This window comes from Ambystoma mexicanum, chromosome 6p, assembly GCF_040938575.1.
Source record: "Ambystoma mexicanum isolate Mex_15411 chromosome 6p, UKY_AmexF1_1, whole genome shotgun sequence".
Classification (NCBI taxonomy): Eukaryota; Metazoa; Chordata; class Amphibia; order Caudata; family Ambystomatidae; genus Ambystoma; species Ambystoma mexicanum.
The window spans coordinates 1,460,647,345-1,460,669,370 of record NC_090935.1 but is presented as its reverse complement, the minus strand read 5'-3'; the positions used below and the strand labels follow the sequence as shown (position 1 = coordinate 1,460,669,370).

The following is a 22,026-nucleotide window of genomic DNA, read 5'->3' as shown; positions in this document are numbered from 1 at the left end:
CAGTACTTGTAACTTCGAGGCGTGCGATTAGACCCGTGCTGGAGCGAGAAATTACAGCAGCTATGAACACCTCTCTAGCAAGTTCTTGATACACACCAGGGCATGAGGGGGGCTTGTCTCAGTTGTACGCAGTGCTACCAAACAGGGGGCACTTGCCCGTGCCACACAAGCGCAGTGAGAGGCTGACTTGGGGCTGCAGGAAAAGGCTAAAGCGTGGGCCACAATCTACAGGACAGTGTAGTCCTCCACGATGACAATGCAGTGTAAAATGCATAATAGGTGGTTGTTTCGCTCGCACCTAACACAGCAATGGTTATCCAGAATATGTCCAGGGGTCAGCCTAAACTGCTGGAGGGTTTGTGCTCAATTAGCGGTTATTGGCATCAATGGTGGGACTGGGTGCACACAATGGAAGGCATTACCAGAACCCTCTTGCCATTGATGTTTGGGGCAGAGGAGGGGGATGAACACTGCACTGTACTCCCCACATATGCCTCAACTTGGTGTTGGCCGCAAGGGTATGCCTGATGAGGCAATGGAAAAGCAACGCACTCCCCAGTCACGTGGAGATTGGTTGGACATAGGCTACAAAATGGAAAGCCTTATGGCAGCTCTCATGGATACCCACGTGCACATAGACGTGGAGTGGCTACCATTCTTGGAGTACCATAGGGGGGAGAATCCAGGAAAAGGTGGGCTTTGAGTTTGAAGTGCTCCATGGAATGGCAGGGCCAACCTGCCCCGGAACACACATGTGGGGTAAACGTGTTGACCAGTACACACTCCAGTGAGACCCGGACACGAGTGGTGGAAGTTGAAAGGGTGCAGACAGCTATCTAAATTGGGAAGTGCTTGAGGAATGTTTCAATGTTTAATCCCATTCGTGTTGTAGGGTAGAGCGAGGAGGCAGGGAGGGAGTTAACCTGAGACAAGTGTACGCATATGTAAACTAGAACCGGCCCTTTGGCCTAGCTCTCATTCTTGGAACTAGATGCAGCGGCACTGTTTTTTTTCCTAGTTTGGTGTCTAAATGGTTATTGGAATGTGTATATGCTGCTAGCTCTTAGCACTGTTGAAAATTACATGATTCAATAAGAATGCTTAAGATCACTAAACGATTTAAAAGCAGTACCGAAATTACCCTATGTGAAAGGCAAACAATTTGATAAGCTAAAAGTCCTAGTAGTTCGAATGGGCAAGATACAAACCCATCAAATAACTACAGGCTCAGTCCAGAAAAAGATATGGGGCTGTATGAGATGTGAAGAAAGTTTTTTACAATTGTTCAAACCAGCCTACCCCGTCATACGGCCAGGTGGGTCCCACAGTTTCGACACTAGTGTATATTAACTGTCTTTTTGACAAAAATCTGAAATTAATCGAATACCAACAGTTTTTCGCTCCTCAGATGTAGGAATTCAAACAAGTGTCCGTCAAAAGTTCACAAGGATTTGCAACTCGCCAAAAATAATTTTACTGTTTGTTCCGAAACTGAGCATTTCTGGAAACAATGTTGGCACATTACCACATTCAGTGTTGCTGTCTGACGAGCTATAGCAGTCGCTGTAGATTAATGTCAATGGGCAGTGAGAGCCAACCTGGTCTTCCATCATGAATTTTCATTGAAGTACTCAAAAGTCTGCCTACATCCCTTCCCTGGGTTGCTGATGTCCACTCTCTGCTGTGCTTCCCTGCACTGGTATATGCCCCCTCCATGCCCTCTCATGCCTGCCACATCTGACTAGCTACAGTTATTCTCACTTCTCTCCTGTTTTCAGGAGTCTTGCTGAACATCTCCTGCCGCCTGCTTTTGTTCTTCTGTGGCAGTCTCCTTCCACCATTGGCTGATCTCCATTCTCCATCTCATTCCAGCATCCTCTAGGCCTTTCCGTCATCCACCACGTGGCACTAAATGTGTTAAAACGCTGCTCTGTGAAAAGGGCCGCAGCATTTTGACAATGCGGGGAAATGCCTTCATCCAGACATTGGCTGTAAAAGGCTTTTGTGTCAAGTCTTTGGTTAACTCGAAGTGCTAGAAGTCGCAACCTTGTGCCACTGATTTGATTTGAATTCAGTCTCTTGCTGTGTAAAGTGCGTCCACCCTAGAGTTTGGAACAACTGAACCTGTTTTTTGAAACCGTGAACTGCGAGCCCTAGATTTTTGCAGATGCAGCTCAAGCACTGACCACTTGTCTCCTGTGTGCGGAGTGCTACACTCGACACCCTCAGACTTGCAGCTACTTCTGTTATCAGTTTGGACGCTGAACTAAATGTTGCCCTTCTGTTCCAGGCCTCAACATGCTCTAGCCACCAATGAAGTTCATTTTGGCTTCTTCTGAAAGAGACTGCTTGGAGGATGTTCTGCTTTAGTTGTACATCCTTCAATAGTCTGGAGCGCTTGATATTTTAACAGACCTGGAAAAATGGCTTGGATAGATGATGGACACCAGTCTCTCTCCAATTCTGAGGGAGTGATCTTCTTTCCCAGTAGTCGCCATAGCTCTTTCCCGATTGTCTTGCCTTTCTTTCATGCCAGTTTGAGGGAGGCTTCCATTGGATCGATCATGAAACCCTAGGAGTTTCATCAATCCTGCATGAAAGAGGACCATCTTCCCAAATTATCTGTCCATGGAGAAGTTGGATTATCTGCTGGTTGCAGCGGGGTCATAATTCATCATAGGAGGTACATGCCACTTTCCTTGTGTGGCTTCCACTAGCTTAATCTGCTTCATTAAGCCCCTAGACTTTCATAGGAAACTGAAGGGCAAACTAGTGAATTACCAAAATTGCTGGAACTGTTAAAGCTGTAGGAGAAAGATTAGGACTGCAAGGCACGCATCTCGAATCCAGCCAGATAGGCCTGTCCCTGTGTAGGATGTTTCTGACCGGGATCCTTCATTTTTTTTCAATTTCTTCATTCACTGACCCTCTACCCTCAATATCTGGGCACTGATGCCCTCCCTTAGTTGCCCCTCTACCTCTTTGGCCAGTGGTTTACGAAGTTTTGTCTTGAAATTATCTGCCTGATATCTTAGATGCCAAATCCAATCCGAAAACTTTGGCAGACCCATGCTGTTTGGTCAAGAGACCCGCTTACTGATCTGCAGAAATGACAAAAAAGTAATCATATTAATTGTGACTGAAGATAACCTGATTGTGAATACCAGTATAACTTGTATAGGTAACATTTATTCCTTTTAAACACTTTTTGCTATTTATATAGGAAGGTATTTTAAATTTTGCTTTTGTATTTGAGATGTGCATATATACTGATATTGTTTATTTTGTTTCTCTTATTGTTTTATTCTCTATGTACGTTTGTTTTGATATGTGTAAAGTTTAAGTTGCTTAGACTAAATCGCATTCAATAAAAAGATTTGCAAAAATCCTCTTGGCTTCCTCTGGGTGTTATAGGGTCTTGAGTCACACGTGGCCCCTTTATCCTGAGGTAAGTTACTCATCTAAAAATTGATCGGACATAACTTTCATTTCTCACTGCTCTTAAACTAGAGCTCTTTTATTTCAGGGAGTGGATCCTTCATGGTGGTCCTGGACATCTTATGGGACCAGGCACTAACACCTTTATTGTAATTTTTTATTTATTTATTTTTTGGGTGCTTTACTGAACAGCCCCTTGGAACAGTGGATAACTTTTGCGCATTCATCCGATCCGACTTTATTTTATGGTGAATGTTATAATTTATACTGTGCACTGCTTCCATTTGTCTAGTCTCAAAGCGCTCATGTGGCTCTGTGAGGAAAGTGGGTGGGGTTGGTTAACGGGGTAAGAGGGATAGAGAATGGAGATTGTGCTGTTGTGTTGATTCCAGAACCAGGAGAATCTGGTGTCTGCATGTGAGGTTTGTTGTGTGCACTGGACTTGTCCAGAGGGGTAGCGTCTTGGTAGTCTGAAAATATTTAGTTTTTTGCGGTGGGTGTGAGATTTGAGCTTTTTGGTGTAGTTTTGCTGGACCTTTTTGGGCATGTAGTGCATGAGGTATGAAGGTGTCAAAAAGATTGTGTCGTTAGTTTAGTTGGTACAAACAAAAGCTGGGACACACCAGCACAGGTAATTTGCAAGTCGTCATTTTTATTCTCGATGTTACTTGCTTAAGATAACTAGTGCGTCAAACTATGAATTCAGTAATATTTGTTCTGGCTTTGTGTTGGTGGATATTTTTGTTTTGATCAGTGTTTTATGTACTGCTAATACAACATTTTCCTTTTTAGTTTGCACAGCAATGGTCGACCTAAGAACAGGTAATATATATTGGCTGTCTTGTGATGGAAAAAGTATCCAGGTGACCAGATTCCTGGGAATGGGGACGAAGAAGCTGTACCAAGCCAAGACCACCATTCAGCATATGTTTCTAGACTGGAAAAGGGCAGCCGTGTACTGGATTGAAAAGTCCAAACCATTGCAATGCATGAACCTTAGTGGCGGAGAGGTACGAGATGTGTGGGACGGCCCTGTCCCGGATGATGCAGACATTTTTCTAGACATTAAATCAAATGCCATCCTGTGGAACTCCATTCAAACAGGTGAGTTAGAGGTAGCTTGTATCATATTGCAATCTTTACTGAGTTGCCTGACGTTAACATCCAAACACGTCAGACTAACCAAGGACTGTCTGATGGAAATGAGTGGGGTGAGAATGATTTTCATGCATGCGCGTCACTGGCTTTCTCACTATATCCACCTCTGCCTGATCCAAACTTGAAGGAAGTTTAAACATTTTCATTGGTTAAAGTTGTGCTGTTCTTTGGTTAGTTTCTTGGCAAATCTATACTTGGCAATCTCCTTACTTGATGGCTTGCTCTTTTGGTCTAAACCTTACGACTGGTCAAATAAGTGACTGTAGTTCATGTGTGGTGGTGGTGGTGGTGGTGGTGTGATCGGCACAGATGATGCAGACTGCCAAATGGGGATTTAAATCTGTTTAAAACCCTTCAAAATACTTTTCGAGAACGCAAATTACGCAACTTTTTCTATATCGGGACTTAAAGATAAAGATCTTGCTTTCATAATGATTAATGTAGCTTGTATACTTTAATTGCACATCCAAAGATCTTTATAGGAAACTACTACTGTAAAATGCCTGTTTAGTAATGCACTTTTACTTATTCCATCCATCTTGACTTGTGATTTGTTGTTTCTCTGTGCCTGGGGAATGGTGCTTAGCCAACCGGGTGGCAGGAAACGTTAGCAGAAGTGACTGCCAGTGTTCTCTCAGGCACCAGAGTGTCTTCTTCCTGGTGCCACCAGATTTGTGAATCTCAATGTCCCTCACCCTACTACCCCTCGCCCCTATCGGTACCCTGCATCTCCTCATCCATCCAGCCCCACTGCAGACTTACCTGTTGCATTGGATCCTCCTTCACCAAGCAGCTATGCTTTGCCCCCTTAGAAACAGAAATGCACCTTTTAGCCAATCTCTAGAAGGAGGAAAAACTTTAACTATTTGTACCCGGGAGGCCCCACGGTTTGAATGGGGATCACACTCCCATCTGTATACATGACAGTGTAACCTTAAGTTGGGACTGGTGGGCAGCTACTGGTCCTGTACGCCCTCGAACTTGGGTTTGATTACTACAGTGTGACTTCCTGCCTTATCTGCTGGAAAGTACAATTTGATTCTAGAAACCAACATTACAAAACAGTTCCATAAAGTCAATTTTAGATGACCTTTTGCAGTGGCACAAAATGCACTCCAAATGAGTGTAAAGGATGGGTTTACTCTGACAGTCCATAATGTAGTGAATGTTTTTTTAAAGTTACTTGTGGAAATGCTCCACGCAGCCAAGGAATAATAAATGGGGCATGAGTTTTGGGCTCAGTTGTATTTTTGACTGAATCTCTTGTGCATGCATGTTGAAATGGTGCATCTTGTATTGCTAGAGAGATCAAATGTTGAAGATTAAATAAGGGATGACCTGCAAGGCATTTGTGAACGGTCTTTAAGGTCTCCAGGACCATTTTTTTTGTTTTTTCGGGGGGGAGGGGTCTTTCTGTAGAGTGGAGGTTCCGTAGTTTGGCGACTGTAGAATAAATCATTTTGCTGGTGAATAGCTCTTATGTAGCCTCGTGGTGTGCCAAACCGTGTAAAGCCTTTAAAGCTGGAGAGAAATAGTCCCATCTCGTAAGACTCATGGCCATGTGGCCTGCTTGGATTTCAATTGGCCAGAGCGTTTTTAATCTCCCACGTATACTGTATTGCAATAGTCTACGTGCATTAGATTTGGTGTGCTGGTGAGCTCCAATTTATGAATTGAAACCAACAGTGGCAGGATTTTCTGTAACACCAGCATTTGGGAGATGGCCTTGCCACCATGACCCGTGTGATACCTGAAACAAAACAGTCTTCAAGAATTCTGGCTTGGGTGCCAACCTTCCTGCATTCGCAGTAGTTATTTTTCAGTCCATTAAGAAATGGCAATTGGATGGTCATTCATGGTTTAGTAGTTTTATGATTTTGCGGTTGTCTGCTTGGAACTGGAAGTCATTGGGATGCCAGGGTGCTCCAAAACCCTGATTAGCCAAGAGGAAATTACACCCGCAGATACACCCCTGCTTCAGTATGGTGAAAAGGAATTGTCTGGCCTCCGCTTGAAAAAGGGTTTTTTGGGAGGAATCATTTACATCACTTGAGAGATTGCTCCCCAAAGCCCAGATCACAAAATATCTTAAAAGAAATGAGTTTAGATGAAAGAAATGAATGTTTTTGACATGACCAGGAATCCCCTATATTCTAGCCACATGGAGCACTGCCAGACTTTAGGTCCGTGCTGAACAAAAGGCGTGCCCTCGTTATGCTCTCCCCAGGTTGCATTTGCATGTGTGCTCTTTGCTCTATCGTAGAGTGACATGATGAAGTGCTTCCATTTTAAAAGTAGTATTTCTAAAGTGCTGCCCAAGTCCACTCATCGTTTCCTGGCAGCATATCCGCATCAATTGTTGACGACATGGGGGGCGGGGGGGTTCGGGGCCAGGAAAGGTATGTTTTTTTTTTTAGGTGGATTGGGAATGTTTCATTCAATAGCGGCACTCTTGCCATACAGCACCTCTCGAAAAAATCTATCCCGAATTACCCAAAAGCCGTGCCTGAATGTTTGCTCCTGCAATGAGTATACATGTGACAAATGGCTACATTTCGCAAAAGGCACCTTTCTCATTCATAGTTCAAACATTTTATATGCCCAACAGTGAAGAATGTCCCACATTGGACTCCCCACATTGCAGAGGCCCCAGAGGACACTTAAAACAAGACTGTGCTCTGCATCACTCAGTGCTGAAACTGGGCTAGGACCCAGAGTGCATTATGCTGCACTCATCACCTATGCCACAAGTCATTCACTGTGTCTCATCGAGTGTAGGTTCCTTTACATAATTGTATGTCTCGTGACATTTTCTTCAAATTCCACAGGAGTATATACAAATACATTCTCGCACAGTCTAGAAGCCAACCTAGTGGAAAATAGTCCCAACATTCATTGTTCCTCCGAGCAGGTAACCATATTGCAGTACTTAACCCAGAATGTATTGTGGCTTGCGTAATAAATATGACTCCAAGACACTGTCCCTAAAAGCAGCTTTCCACACCCTAATCAACGCCTCATTAGGAATACTTTTTCCCCTTGTTCCAAAGGCTTCTACCGTGCCCCCCCCTCCCCGCCCCAGCAACCCCACACAGGCACGAAATGTGCATTGCTCAGTTCAGTCATTACACGACTGGTGGAGAAATGCAACTTCGAAGTTTAGTACTACTGGAGTTAGTAGGGTATGGCTTTCATGGGAAGTGTGCTGTCCTGCGTAGGATTTGTAGGCTGGTAGCTCGATTATAACACACTATGCCACACATGAAGCCAGAAGCCCTGGCAGAATTACAAACCATAGAAACCCCCTTGTATAATTAGAAAACTACCCCTCAACAGGACTTCCTGTCAGTAGATGCACAGAACCAGTTGCTGCACACTGCCGGCGATCCACCACACCGGGATGTCTTCCCACAGTGATGATCCTAAAATGCCTACCCGGTCTGCCAGAACCACTCCACACGAAGATTCACACCTGCTACACTCTATATGCAGACCCAAGTATGCCACTCGCACACTGCAATCTAAAGATGCCTTCCTACAGACATCTAAACAGCAGAACAATGCACTTCTACATCCAACTTAAGTACCACAACCCTGGCCCCTGCATCCTAGCACCACAAGCACTCTGGTTTTTTAGTGAACACAGATGTTTCTGCTTTCGACACAACACCCACAAACATATCTGTGCACAAAGTTCAGGGTGTGCCAGGCTTGAACGTATCCACACAGCTGCAAAACTAATTTCCACTATTGCCACGGACCTACCTGCTTTTCAGACCGACCAGAGCACATGGAAACTATGCATATGTCAACGGGGCATGGTATATATCCCAGTAACCTAATGCAGTTTTCCTCTGTATAGAAGACCACTAAACGATGCATGTCCCAAGTGAAACTGAAGTCCACCGCACATTTTTCCAATTTAAGCTTGAATATGAAAATAAAGTCTGCCTTACTGGGATGTGAACCTGTGACCAGTACTCCACACACCTAACTTAGCGGCTTGCATATTTGCCTTAATGTTGTGTTAAAATCTCCTTGATATGTCTTCCAAATGTACTTGATTTCCACAAATCTCAAACATACTTTAAATTCTCAATTGTCTCAGCAAATCTTCCAAATATTGTATCCAGGACTTAAAAATCCTTATTTTGTCTTGTGCAGACAAACTTGTCCTCCTAGCACAGCCCCACAATTATTACAAATATGAACTCCTTTACTGTAAATATGTTCGATATTTGTATTTGTTTAGTGACTCAGTTTGTTACAAAAGTTTTACACAACAAAAACATGTTCAATAGTAAAGCTTCACCGCATGCATCGTGTAATGCATTATTTTAAATCCTTCGAAGTGTCAGTTGCTGCTTTTGCCACAATCTTCATTCCCCCCTCCCACCACTGACTCACCCTGACAGTTCCTGCTAATCTTCAACTCCCCATCACCAACACGCTGGACCTCCATGCCCCTGTTAGGTAATTTTTATTTGTATGGCACCAAAGCCCGTGGGCACTAGGCCGCTAACAAAAACACAGACGGAAGAGACAGCAGGACACAGGCAGAAGCTTCCTAGTGATACTACGCTTGAGGATGGTTTGTAAACGTTTCCTGAAGGTATGGTGTCATTTTTCCATGCGTAGTTCAATTGGAGGTTCATTACATGCTTGTGCAACACATACTGGGAATGATCTGCCATTCCTTCTTGCTCTTATAAATTAAGGAGTTGTGAGCTTCACTAGACCGCAAGGATTGTAGAATTCCAATTTCTCTTTCAGATAATTAGGAGCAGCTCCAAACGGGCATTTATGCCCAAAAGTAAGGATTTTAAACGAGACCCTTGCTGCGCCTGTGGAGCTCTTTCCGAGCTTTAGATACTGGTTCTCGCTTGGAGATATTGCAGACTATTCTAACAGCATTGTTCTGAGTTTTCTGCATCGCCTCATTCTTTACTAGCCCCTCCCAAAAGGGAGTTGCAATAATCAAGTCTTGGCATGATAGCCCAAACTAGTGTTTCAGTTTTTGAGAGACCATTAATAATCTGCCTCAAGAGCTTCAAGTAGTAAACTGAATTTGTTGCCACGTAATTCATGTGGTTGTCTGCATTAAAGGATGCTTCCATATAGGTATTTGGTTTTTACCTTGTCTACAGCTGGAATTTGGCATCCTTAATTTACAAACCCTTCATAAGCATGACTCAAGTTTCCCCTGCCTTACTTGGAACTATGAGCTCAGTTTTTGAGCTATTTAAGCAAAGCTAATTAGTTGACATCTAGTGTTTGCTAGCCGGATATACTTGGTTCAGTTTTCCCAAATCTTGGATGTATTCACCACTAAGTTACATTGTGTGCTGCATATAATCAGTGTAATTGGTAAACTGCAGATCGTTCTTTTCCATTCTTACACATAGTGGTTTAATATAAATATTAAACGAGGGGGACAAGCAAGCACCTTGTGGCACCCCATAGAAAATCTGATTCCAAGGAGGCATCCCCCCCAGCAGATCCTGAACTACTTCCTTCCACTAAGCAAGGAGTCCATCCACTCACATTCTGTGAACAATTGCCAATATCAGCAAGTGTCTAGTAGTCGTGTATGATCTAGCAAATCAAAGGCTGATGAGTCAAGAAGGATCATCAGCTTCATGCTACTTTTTCAATGTAGACAACATCTGGGTTTGCAGATCTAAAAGTGCACTCAGTGCTGCAATTACTGCGAAAACCAGATTTGGTGTGCTGTAATTTAATGGCTTCCAGTTGTAATTGAGGTGTGGCAATTGTATCCATTACCTTGAGCAGAAAGAGTATTTCTAATTGGTCTAAGGTTAAATGCTACCTTAGGATGTAGTCAAAGGGTAGTGACCACAACATCCTTAATCAAGGATGGGACTGATTTATAAAGGAAAGAAGCATTAAGAAATCTCGTAAGGAAATGTGCAGAAACATTCCCATTTTCCAAGATAAAATTATTTTGGAGGGTAAAGTGTCTCCAGGACAAGTAGTAGGGTGCATGTCCTTCCAAATATTTTCCATCTCTGTAACTGATACAGGACAGAGGTCAAGGTATCCTTGATATTTTGAATTCTGGCTGATTTTGTTGTGTGCTGCAATACTTTTATCAGAAAATGCCTGCTGAATTATTGAGCATTCGTCTTTGTCCGGCACACACTGTACTGTCTTTCCAGAGCACTAGTTTTCTCCCATTTCTTTAAATATTTCGAAGTTTCTTCGGTTCGTTATTTGCCCTGCTTATTTGTTAATTGCAGAAACATTTCTTTGACTCTGATTTTCAATTTATATTCTTTTTGTCAGTTTCCAAGCTTTATTTTCCTCAGTTTTTATTTTTTTGTTCCGCCTGCCTTTCTGGTGTTTTTGTTAATTCTGTGGCAAAATAGCCTTGATAATTGGGTATTATACTTTTCATTTTAAAAGGAGCAGCTCTCTAGAAATGCTTTTACCTGAGCTTTCTTTCCACTAGCTTATCAAGAGGGACCAGATCTGCTGTCAGATTCATGAGTTCTTCCAAACAAGTTGTCGGCTCAGCAACTTTTATTTTTCTTATTTCTACTATAAACTTGCCTAGAGGTTTTATGGCTTTGCTGCCGAGGTGCAGGTAATGGTCTGACCAAATACATTGTAGTATTTCTAGTTATAAAAATCCTATTCCTAACCGCTACCCAATCCAGGGTATGTCTTTTGATGTGTGAGGGGTCAGAATTGTGATTATGTATGTCCTTATGTTTTAAAGTGTATTCTAAATCCATGGCTTGCTTATCCTTGATCTCCATCTGTTGCAATCTCCTAAAAGGATAGTAGCACAGTTGAGTTTAGAGTGGTAACAGTAACTGCCCTAAATGATGGTTAAATGTTGCCATCTTCTGCCACCCTCTCCTGTCTTGCGAACTACCGCCCTATCTTCATTACACCCCTTCATAGGCAAACTTTTGGAGAAGCTGGCCATCTCCCAGCTTATCCACCACATGGAATCTGCTGGTTGTCTCCACGACCACCAGTCTTGTTTTGGAGCAGCCAGAGGCACCGGAACTGCTCTCCTGAACACCTGTGAAGACTTACTCTCAAATCTCGATTCCAACTCCCCCCCCACTCCCCCACCTCATCCTGCTGGACCTTTCCTCTGCTTTTTATCCGGTCAATCATGCCGATGTTACCCAATAGCCTCTGTGATACCTTTGGCATCACAGACCTAGCTCTGGATTGGTTGACCTCCTTCCTCTCTGATCAGCCCTCCCAGTTTCAACTGGGCCCATTTCTCTTCTCCATCTCGCTCTCTACTTCTGGTGTGCCTTGGGGCTCTATCCTCTCGCTTTGGCTTTTCAACATCTACCTTGCCCTTCCAGCCCATTTGATCTCCACCTTCTCTCCTAACTTCCAGTGCTATGCAGACGACACACCGCTCTCCTTCAAGCTGCCCTCCGCTGCCTCCTCCTCATCCGGTCATTCCCAACTGTCTTCTATTCAGGCATGGTGCACTGCTAACTATATCTGCCTTAATGCCAGTAAGGGGAAAATCCTTCCTTCTCATCGGGACCCCAGCTCCTTCCTTCACGCTAGTCGCCTTCCATGGCCCCCCTCTCCCCCTGCCTGTGCAGCAAAGAAACCTTGGTGTCATCTCCGACTCCTTTCTGTCGCTTGCTCCGTCGCTTGCTCTGTCGCTTTGCTCTCTTCCATTACGGACATTGCCAAGAAGCCCACTTTCAAATGCATCTCCTCTGAGGCTTTCTCCCTTTCCTCACCTTCCCACAAACTGTCCCCAGAGCATTGGTAATTTCCAGGCTGAACTATTGCAACAGCCTCTTCCTTAATCTGCCCAATTCCTCCCTTCGCCCCATTAAACTAATCCAGAATAGGACTGCAAGACTTAGCCTTGGTCTCAAGGCCATGGACTGCATCTCTCCAGCCCTAAAATCTCTCCACTGGCTCCCTGTTGCTGCGAGGATCACGTTAAAGACTCTCTGCATTATCCACAAGACTTCTACCTCCTGCTAGAGCCCTTTCGGTCTTCTAGCTCCAACTCTCTGCAGATCAGATGCTACAAGTAGAGAGTACGGTTGGATCTCTCTCTCCTCCACAGGTGCCTCCCTCTGAAATGGCCTCTCTACCCCTCTAGCCAGATCTCCTTAAGTTTCCGAAGCTTCTCCATAGCCTTCCTTTCTCTTCCTCCTTCCCTGCTAATGTCCCCTTCTGCCTCTATTGACTGGCTGCCTTTTTACTTCAGATTATTACAGTGCACCAGGTTCTCCTAACCAAGTTCACCCGTGCACTTGTCTCCTCCCCCACCAAAACCTGGCACTTGCGCTTCCGCGCTCCCTCCACACTAGGCCTGCTCTTCGGGCCCATCCAGCTTGTCCCTCGCACTTAGCTCATGAAACTTCTTTCCCCTGCACTCTGCAATCCCCTGGCACTTGTTTGCCTTGCCTTGGCACTCGCATACCCCATGGGCCCTTACGCCCTGACTGGAATTCCTCCCTGCCCGGAATTCCGCACTACCCCCCCCGCCCCACCCCCCCAACCGCACTACCTGTTACTGAACTTGCATGATCCCAATGACACAAGGCCTAGTAGGACCGTTTTTGTTTTCCATCCCTGTTGCCCTCAACCTGGTCTTGTTGCGCCTTGAAACCCCTCTGTGTATCGGGACATTATAAATGTCCAATAAATAAAAAAAAATGGGACTCTGCTATAAACTAATGCAGAGGAAACCTGAACAAAAAATGGATTCATGAAGATTTTAAAAAAGGGCTTTATTGCAAATTGTAGTCCAGATACTGTCGAGCAAACGGGCAACAGTATTACTTCCTGAGGGAAGCACACTTCTGTGATGTAAGTTACTCCAGTGTTCCATGCGTGAATGCACGTGTATTTATTTCGAAGTTTCATGTAGCATATTTAGCTATTTGCTGGTGCATGTGACATGATGGCAGCAGTGCATAGGGTGGGGTGTAGCATAACGTGGTGAGTATGCCGGGCGTTATTGGGACACTAGTCGTTTATTTACATTTTTAAAGCGCTCACACAACCCGGTGGCATCGAGGCGCTGTTAGCCTAGCATTGGCATATGTAAACTATTGCATCCAAATGAACTTTACAAAGATGGGATTCGCTAATAAATGCCATCTACTTTTGGTTGTACTGGATGGGCGATTTAATTCTGAGAATGAATGTTTCAAACATCTTTCCTTCACATACTGTATACCTTTGATCCCATTAATGTACCGCATTTGTTTATTAAAAATGTGTAATTTAGTTCTAATTTGTTTATTTTGAAATGCAGGTCTACAGTCTCTGAGCCTTTCAAGGGGCCGACTATTCACATTGTTGAAAAGCTGGAAGAGGGGGCTAGTTGCTGCCTATGAGCCTTACCTGGCAACTGCGAACTCATCCGCGCTGGTTCTGTGGGACAGGCGGACGATGAAGGTCTTCACAACATACCTAGAAACCAACATAAGCAAAGTCATAATTCTGAGCAGTGACCAAGTGATCGGTGAGTTACTTTTAAACAGAGTTTCAGTAACGAGCAAAACTAGGATCCACAATTGGGCTTCAGTCACACGGGGAAACGGCCTCCAAAGGATCTGGACTGCATTTTGTGTAATTCAAAATGCATATACTTGAGAGCCCGCATGTTGAAGAGAGACAGCAACGCACGATAAACGGCACCCCCCTGCTGTACCCCATTGGAACCATTAGCTGCTACCTTCTCACTTGCATCTATACCTTACTTTGCCAGATTTCCATTTTGCTGCCAAAGAGCCACACACTTGCTTGGACTCGAGGCAGAACTGCAACTTAAAAAGTCATACATTACAACCAAACCTTAAGCATGAACATAACTTAATGTGTCCTTACATTACTTGTTTAGTCATAGTCGCACATCTACACTACAATTACCACTATTGCAAGTATTTGCAGGTGTTTACTCTATTAATTCATCCAGGTGTGTAGTCATTAAATCTTGACCATTATCGCCTTCAGTGCTCCTTATGCAGAGAAAGAAAATATGGAAACCTCTTCCATCAGTTAATTTGTGGCCAATGTACGCAAAGAAAACTGTGGGGTTTGTGGCCACAGCAGATTAACAGATGACCTACATTCTTCAAGTATAAATGGTGACCACCTCTTATTTTGAGCCCATTCAGAATGTTTGATAACTATCAGTTTTGATTACGAAAATGTTAAGGCAAGTTTGTGCCTCGCCTTTCACAGATGGTTATTGGCCACACACAGGCCAGACCCTCTAAATATCCCGGGTTTGTTAGTTGTCTGCAAACTGTAGAGCTACCAGACAGTTAAACAATTTTCTGTATGACTTAAGTATCCGAAAATAAACGTCACCCCCATTGTGTTGTCTATGTATAAATTAAATGGCCCTTCGAAACTTCCATACATTCTGTTAATGTAATCTTCTACCTCAGAGATTTTCATTTTAGTGCCGCAATAAAAAATTGCTCGATGTGAATTGAATGCATTATTTCAATCTTGACAGTCAACCACTGTTAGAAATGTTGGTTCCTACAAACATACCTGGTTTAATGTGAAACAATACTCTTGCCTCTTCTGAAACAAACATCTGGTGTTCCATTAGCATTTTGGAGACTCCCATTTTTCTATAAAATATGCTTGTGTTGCTCCATAATGGCCTGGATCTGATTGGTTCCCAGTATGTTATAACCAATCAATTTTTGATCCCTCTGAGGGTTCCTTTGACTTGTGCATTATTAAAGCATTTGTACCCAAATTATCGGCCTTGTCTCATGCTGTTCTCAGTTTTATCAGACTATCCTAAATGTAGAAAAAAAATATACCAATTCGTCATTTGCTTAATCCCGACTCTTGAAGCAGTTTTTCCATTTGCAGGAATTATGCACAAGTATATTATTACTTGGGTGTATTCACAAAACTGAACGTGTAAACGTTTACATGTGGTTTCCCGTCTAAACCTCTGCCTTTAGAGCATTAAGACCTTGATCTTAGCAGCCAAGAATGTAATGTCTATCGGTGGTATTTTAGGGTGAATGAGATTGAATGGACTGAGCGTGTAGGAAAATTAACATTTCCTGTTCGCTCAATTTAAAATGGTGAATACAATTTAACCACATATTCACAATTTCATTCCAACCAGGCTCTGAGCACTAGATCTTCACGGATGTGTAATCATTGTGCATTTTGTTTTTACTGCACATTGTTTATTTAATAGTTTTTTTATAACACGCTTAATCCCAGAGTTTGGTTTCGAAAGTGCGGATATGGGATTTGCTTCCAAAACCGGCATGATGCCCCTGTGCTATGCTTAGTTAGAAAAGATTTCTCTTAACTGCAACCTTCCTTCCATTTTTATGGACCCCAAACGTTTTGCTTTTATTTTTGATCTTGACCTGTACTATATATTGGACCTGTCTTTTGCTCCTCTGTTATGGGGAAACTGACATGTCCTTTAGGCTGTCAGTACTGGGGAACTTGGTTTGCCTTAGTCTAGTTTCTTTGTTAATACTCTTAGTAACTTATGACTTGTGGTAACTTGTCATTCTACAAGGCATCTTACAATGCAGTACAATGGTGGGTACACTTTTGTTTTTGCCCAAGACTAACACTCAAAGGATTTATGGTTACTCTAGGTGTGCTAAATTGACTTTTTACCATTTTGGTGCTTTTCATATTAGCGTTACCACGTTTACCCCGGTTGGTTACTGACTGTTGCTCTTGCCCAAACATGGCCATGCCACAAGGTTTTTTTTTGGCTTGTCCTTTGGCCATTTCGTTTTTATTAGCCTTCTTCCTGGCCTGTGAGGCAGGAAGAAGCAGAGGCTTTTGGCGGGCTACTGGAGGGCTCTGTGTGTTTGCTGGCAGGATGTGTATTTTATTTATTGTATAGCGCACTAGGCCCGAGGGCAACCAGGCGCATATCTTAAGGCACATGTTATAAAAATCCAGTTACAGGCAGGATAAATACACAGGCGCATATCATAAGGCACAAGGGTACAGAGTAGTAATGATACGGTTACAAGCAAGTGTGAAAATTGGCAAGCAAGGAAAAGGTGGCTTAGGCTGGTGGTGTGTTGGGTGTAGAGGAGAGCCATAGCTTGGCTTTGTGTTTGAATAGCGTAGCGGATGGGAGGGATCTGATGGCCAGTGGCGAGGAGTTCCACAGTTTGGATGCGAGGACAGGGAAGCTGACCCCTGACATGTGGGCTCGGACTATTTGGTCCCAATCCACAAACTGGTTTCAGTGTGAGTGCGTCGCATGAGTGTTCCAGTCAGTGGTTCTGTTTGGACCACTGCAGGGGTGTATGTGAGGCTAGCTCTGCTGTTGGCTAGTGGGAGTTTCAGCTCTTAACTGACTTTTGGGATATGAAGAGGACCCCTGCACCCACTCTGGAGAGATCTCGGAATAACCTGAAGGAGCCAAGCCTACTGTCCAGCTGTGAGAACTGTAAAGAGACATGAGACCCGTCTGAAGGAGGCCTGGCAACCAACTTCTGCTGCTGTCCTTGAGTAGCACTGTCTTACTATTGATCTTCAACAGTCCTGCGAGGGAGCTGCGACCCTTGCAGTGGAGGGAACATCCATTACTGACATCTACTCGGTACCCTGCGAAGAAGAGCTGTCTGAAGTCTCCCGGGCCTGTCCTGTGGCTGACCAGCTCTGAGTTTGGGCTGCCAATGTCACCGTTCTGTGTTGAGGTCTGGAACTTGTCCTAATAGACTCACCTCAGTGAAATTTCAGAGTCCTGAGTCGAGGCCCGTCCTGAGAGGGGTCCTGCATTGTTTTTCTGCATTCTTCATCCTAAAGTACTTCCAGCTAAAGACGCCGACTGGAGAGCTGCTCGAACCGGCAAGCCCTGCAAATCAAGAACTGAGGCTGACAGCGGGAAAACCAACCTCAGACACCTTCCATTGACCTGCCAAGCGGTCCCTCTCAGGACAAGCCTCCCAGGATTGAAAAGTCAAAGGATGTGCATTCCAGGCCAGAGAAGTCTGCGACACTGTCGCACAAGGCCTCGGCAGCTGATAAATAGAAGGCAAAGTCTCGAACGTCTTCCTTGTCGAAGGAGGACCGGCACCGTTCCTCTTCAGGCCATGCGTCTTCCAAACATCGATCCAGCTCCCTGTCCAAACGGTCCACTTCGCCTGTTGGATCACCTCGTGGTTTGCACGTGCTTCTTCGTATCCGTCCAGTATGTCATCTGTGTGCTAAAAAAAAATTCTTTTTAGGCCTTGTGCTACCTGCGGCCTGAAGGTTTTCGAAGGGGATGGTCTGTCTATATCCCCATCATTCGGCGTCCTGAGAGATATGCCAAAGGTTTTCGCAGAAGACTTTGAAGGACTGCAAACCGCTGGCTCATCGGTTGGCTGAACCAGAGTACTTACCCGGCTTTGGAGGTGGGCTCGACCCGGGGGAGCCAGTCTTTGGTGATGGCAGAGAAGGCCCCTGAACACCACATACTTGCCAACCCTACCGATTTAGGCGGTAGGATACCGCTTTTTAAGTAGTCCTACCGCCTACCGATTTATTGGCACCAAATGCGGATTCTTTTTTAAAGAATGTTTTTTTTACCATTTTATTTTTTGCCCACGCCAGCTCGGGGTAGTCTTTCAAGGTCTCCCCCGAGCTGGCGTAGCGGGAGAAGGCGCAGCATGCAGGCCTTTGATGTCAAAGGCGCCCACGGCAGTGGGCTAAATGTGCTCCTCCGCCACGGGTGCCTTTTGACAAAAGGTGCCATTAGCCCCCCACCACCTCGGGGGGGGGGGGTCCTTTCAAGGGCTCCCCCGAGCTGGCGTGGTGACAGAAGGTGTGGCAGGCGCCTCATTGTCATTGAATGCACCCGCAGCGGCGGGCTCATTCAATGACAATGGGCTGCTGACGTGCCCTATTCCTATCATTACCTCCTCGCCTGACTATTAAACTTTAAGATTCCTACAGATTTTTGGTCACAGAATGTTGGCATGTATGACACCAGCAGGCTGCGTCGGCAAAAACCCCCTGCTAAGAAGAAACGTCTGTGTTGGGGAGAGGTGGCAAGTCTTCTACGTCCTGGTCACATCACTCGAAGGGGGGAAAGTGGCTCCTCGCTGCCCAGGTTGGATCGGCTGGACAAGTCAAAGGTGTCCGGTGTTAGGCCCGAGAAGGCGTCGGACAGAGGACATGCAAAGCCGTAGGAGTCTTCCCCCTCGAAGCACTCTGCGTCTAAGGACCCTCATAGATCTTCATCCAGCCGGGGCTCATCGAAGCACCATTCTGGCTCTTTTTCCAAGAAGTTTGCTTCACCAGAGAAAGCTAGGCCTGTGGAGGCCTCAGTTCCGATGACGAGAGTCGTCGACCGGGGGGGGGAGGGGGGGGGGTTACCTTGTTGACAGTGGTGGTACAATCTTCTCTTCAGTCAACTGGTGTCATCGACCCCGTCCACGGCTGTTGCTGACAGTGGCCCGCTGTTCTTGTTGGCACAGATGGAATTGGAGGGCTTGTTGCCGACAGGAGGAACATGGCAGTCTGCCGGCTTTGGGCTCATGCTTCCAGTGGACATTCTGTAACAGGAACCGGCTGAGTACTGTTTCCTTGGGTTTGGAGGATGAACAGAAGCAGACATTCGCTCTATCGGCTCTGGGTATGCAGGGTGCATGTCAGTCTACGTCGAGTAGGGTGGGGTCTTGGCCGCCCATTTACCCGTTGGTGATTCCACAGTCCCTGCTATCCTTGCAGGTGTAAAATACGCTCCAGTTATTGGGCAGCTGGATGCGAGGCTGCCGCCTCCGCTGAGCCTTGTGGCTCCGGTGGTTGAGTGTGCCTGGTGAAGCACCTAGGTCGCCTCTGGTGCAGTTGCCATTGCTGTTGCCGGTTGGGTTGGACCGTCCCAGAAGTCATCCTGAACGGGAGTTGCCAGATTCGGATCAGGAGAGTGCTTCGTGTGATAACCTGTCGACGATGTCTTCATCGCCGACGAGTGACGATGCATGGGATACAGATCCTGAGGTAGAACAGCCTAGTAGCCCGGCTCAACTGCCTGCGCCTTTCCATGCCATGATGGCGAAGGCGTGTCAGGAGTTTGGTCTGGCTCCTGAAGAACGACGAAAAGACTGCTTTCTCTTTGACCATATGGGAAAGCGATCGAAGCTGGTCTTCTCAGGTTCTGATTCTGGACCACGTGTGGTAGGAGGGTCCGAGCACTATGCGCCACCCGTTTTCTGAACCTGCGGTGAAGGGGCATCTAGAAAAGAAGCTCAAGGCACCCGGATCAACTCCCAAATGTCTTGTGTCCAGTGGTCAAAGTGAGCGGGAGCAGTCCTCTACTTTTTTAAATTACGTGTTACAGCTCCTATACTTTTTATTTTAAAAAGAAATCGTTCCGGTATGGTTTAGTTTTAAAATAAGTGTAGGAAGACGTTGCAGCTTGCACTTTCAGTGCACTGCACTGAACGCTCCCTTAAACAGCAGGTGCAAGAGTTTGGGGGTTTGTGTTGTGTGTGGGAGGGAGCGTGGCTATGGGGTTTGTGGGGAGTGGGTACAGGCCAGCAGGGAACATAGTTCCACTACTTCTTTTCGTACACTTCGACCCCTGCTCGTGTCACAGCCCACGGCCGAGTCCGTGGTGTCGGCGGCACCAGCCATAAGGCCAGAAGCCTACACAAATGCATTTCGGGAAGAAGGTCCGGACTGTGGGGGCTACCACGGTAAAAGCTGCAAATTCCTTTGCTATTATTGCCATGTATGACAGGGAAATGTGGTGCAGGTTGGCCCACATGCTTGATCAGCTCCTGGAGCAACACCGCAAGGAGGCAATGCTGCCGGTTTGCGAGGGGCGGGGGGGGCGGGGAGAGAGAGAGGCCTCCAGCCATAGCATTGCAGTGGACCCGGCAGAGTCTGGTTTTAAGCAAATAAATAATGGGGTTGTCCTCCGGCGGCAGGCTTGGCTGAAATGTATGGATTTTCACCCAGAAGTCCTACATAAGGTTGTGGATATGCCCTTTAAGGGTGAGCACTTGTTTGGGGGAAAGATCGACGAAGCCCTGAAGGGCATGAAAGAGGACACTGACTGTAACATCTTTTGGTTCCCTGCAGAGTGGGCATCCTTTTTGTTCATTTCGGGCCTTTCGTGGAGCCTCTGGTAATGCCCGGTTTGCTGCCTCCTGAAATGGAGGTTACGGACGCTGCAGCTATTCGTCTCAAGGCTACAGGCGCTCGTTCCAGTCTGCTTAAAAGAGCAGGGACTTTCAGGCACAGCATTAGAAGGGTGCACGCGCCCCGGCTGCTAAAGGGAGGCAGTCGAAATCTCAACAATGTCTGCCATGTGGGCAATCTGTTGGGGGGGGGGAATGGTGGTGAACCATGTTGGCGAGTGGCAACTTATCACGTCAGACCGCTGTGTGCTGGCTACACTATGTCTCAGCCACTTGTTGGAATTTCGGCATCCCTCCTGCGCCCATGTATGTGGCGGTCTTGGGGCAGAAGGTTGTCCTCATGCTGCAGAAAGGGGCGATAGAACCAGTTCCGGTCTCAGAGCGGGGCCAGGGGGTGTATGCCTGGTTTTTTGTTGTAATAAAAGCCCAATGGCAAGTGGAGGCCTATTCTAGATCATCGGCGACTAAACTGGAATCTGCAATACCTGAAGTTCAAGATGCTCACACTTCATGTCATCCGCTCGGTGCAACCGGGAGAGTTTCTGGTGCCGTTGGATCTGCAAGACACCTACTTTCACAGCCCGATGAGGCCAAAGCACCGTAAGTTCCTGCATTTTGTGGTAGGGGAAGATCATTACCAGTTCCCTGTCCACCCGTTTGGCCTGAAGTAGTCTCCCAGGACATTTACAAAGAGTCTGGCTCCAGTGGCTGCTTTTCTCCGCAGGGAAGGCCATCATGTGCACCCCTACCTGGAAGATTGGTTGGTAAATTGTCTGTCGCCGGAATGGACGTCTTTGTCTCTGATGGTAACCATGGACCTGTTGCAACAGCTGGGATTCGCCTTCAACTTGGAAAAATCCTATCTGACGCCGTCTAGGGAGTTGGTGTTTCTGGGGGCTCAGTTTCTTATACAGGACAATCTGGTGAAACCTTCCAGCGAAAGAGTGGTGAAGTTGCGGTCCAAAGGTGCTAGTAGGACCATGGTACAGTGGTCTGTCCGAAGTTGCATGTCACTGTTGGGAGCCATGGCGTAATGCATTCTGCTTGTTCCAAATTGCTGCCTGTTCATGAGACAAGTGCAGGAATTCCTCAGCCAGGTGGTCGCAGAGTCGAGGGTTGTGGTCAGACAAAGTGGTCGTTACCCGGGGACCGGTGTAAGCCCTTAGGTGGTGGATGTGTACAGACCATCTCGTACGAGGCATGCCCCTGCGATCGTGGCAGATGCTTCCTAGGTGGGGTGGAAGGCGCACCTCGACAAGTCAGATACGGGGGCTACTGTCTCGGGAGGAAACAGGTTTGCATATTA

The 22,026-nt window shown here is 45.9% G+C and overlaps 1 protein-coding gene across 1 annotated transcript in view; it reads left to right on the top strand.

The window, feature by feature from the left end:
- The window catches only part of LOC138510849 (vitellogenin receptor Yl-like), a 909,900-nt gene that overhangs the window by 628,848 nt on the left and 259,026 nt on the right, over positions 1-22,026 (top strand). The window contains exons 14-15 of the mRNA XM_069626522.1: positions 4,231-4,542; positions 13,883-14,092. Coding sequence (XP_069482623.1) covers positions 4,231-4,542; positions 13,883-14,092 — 522 coding nt within the window. The remainder of the gene's footprint in view (positions 1-4,230; positions 4,543-13,882; positions 14,093-22,026) is intronic.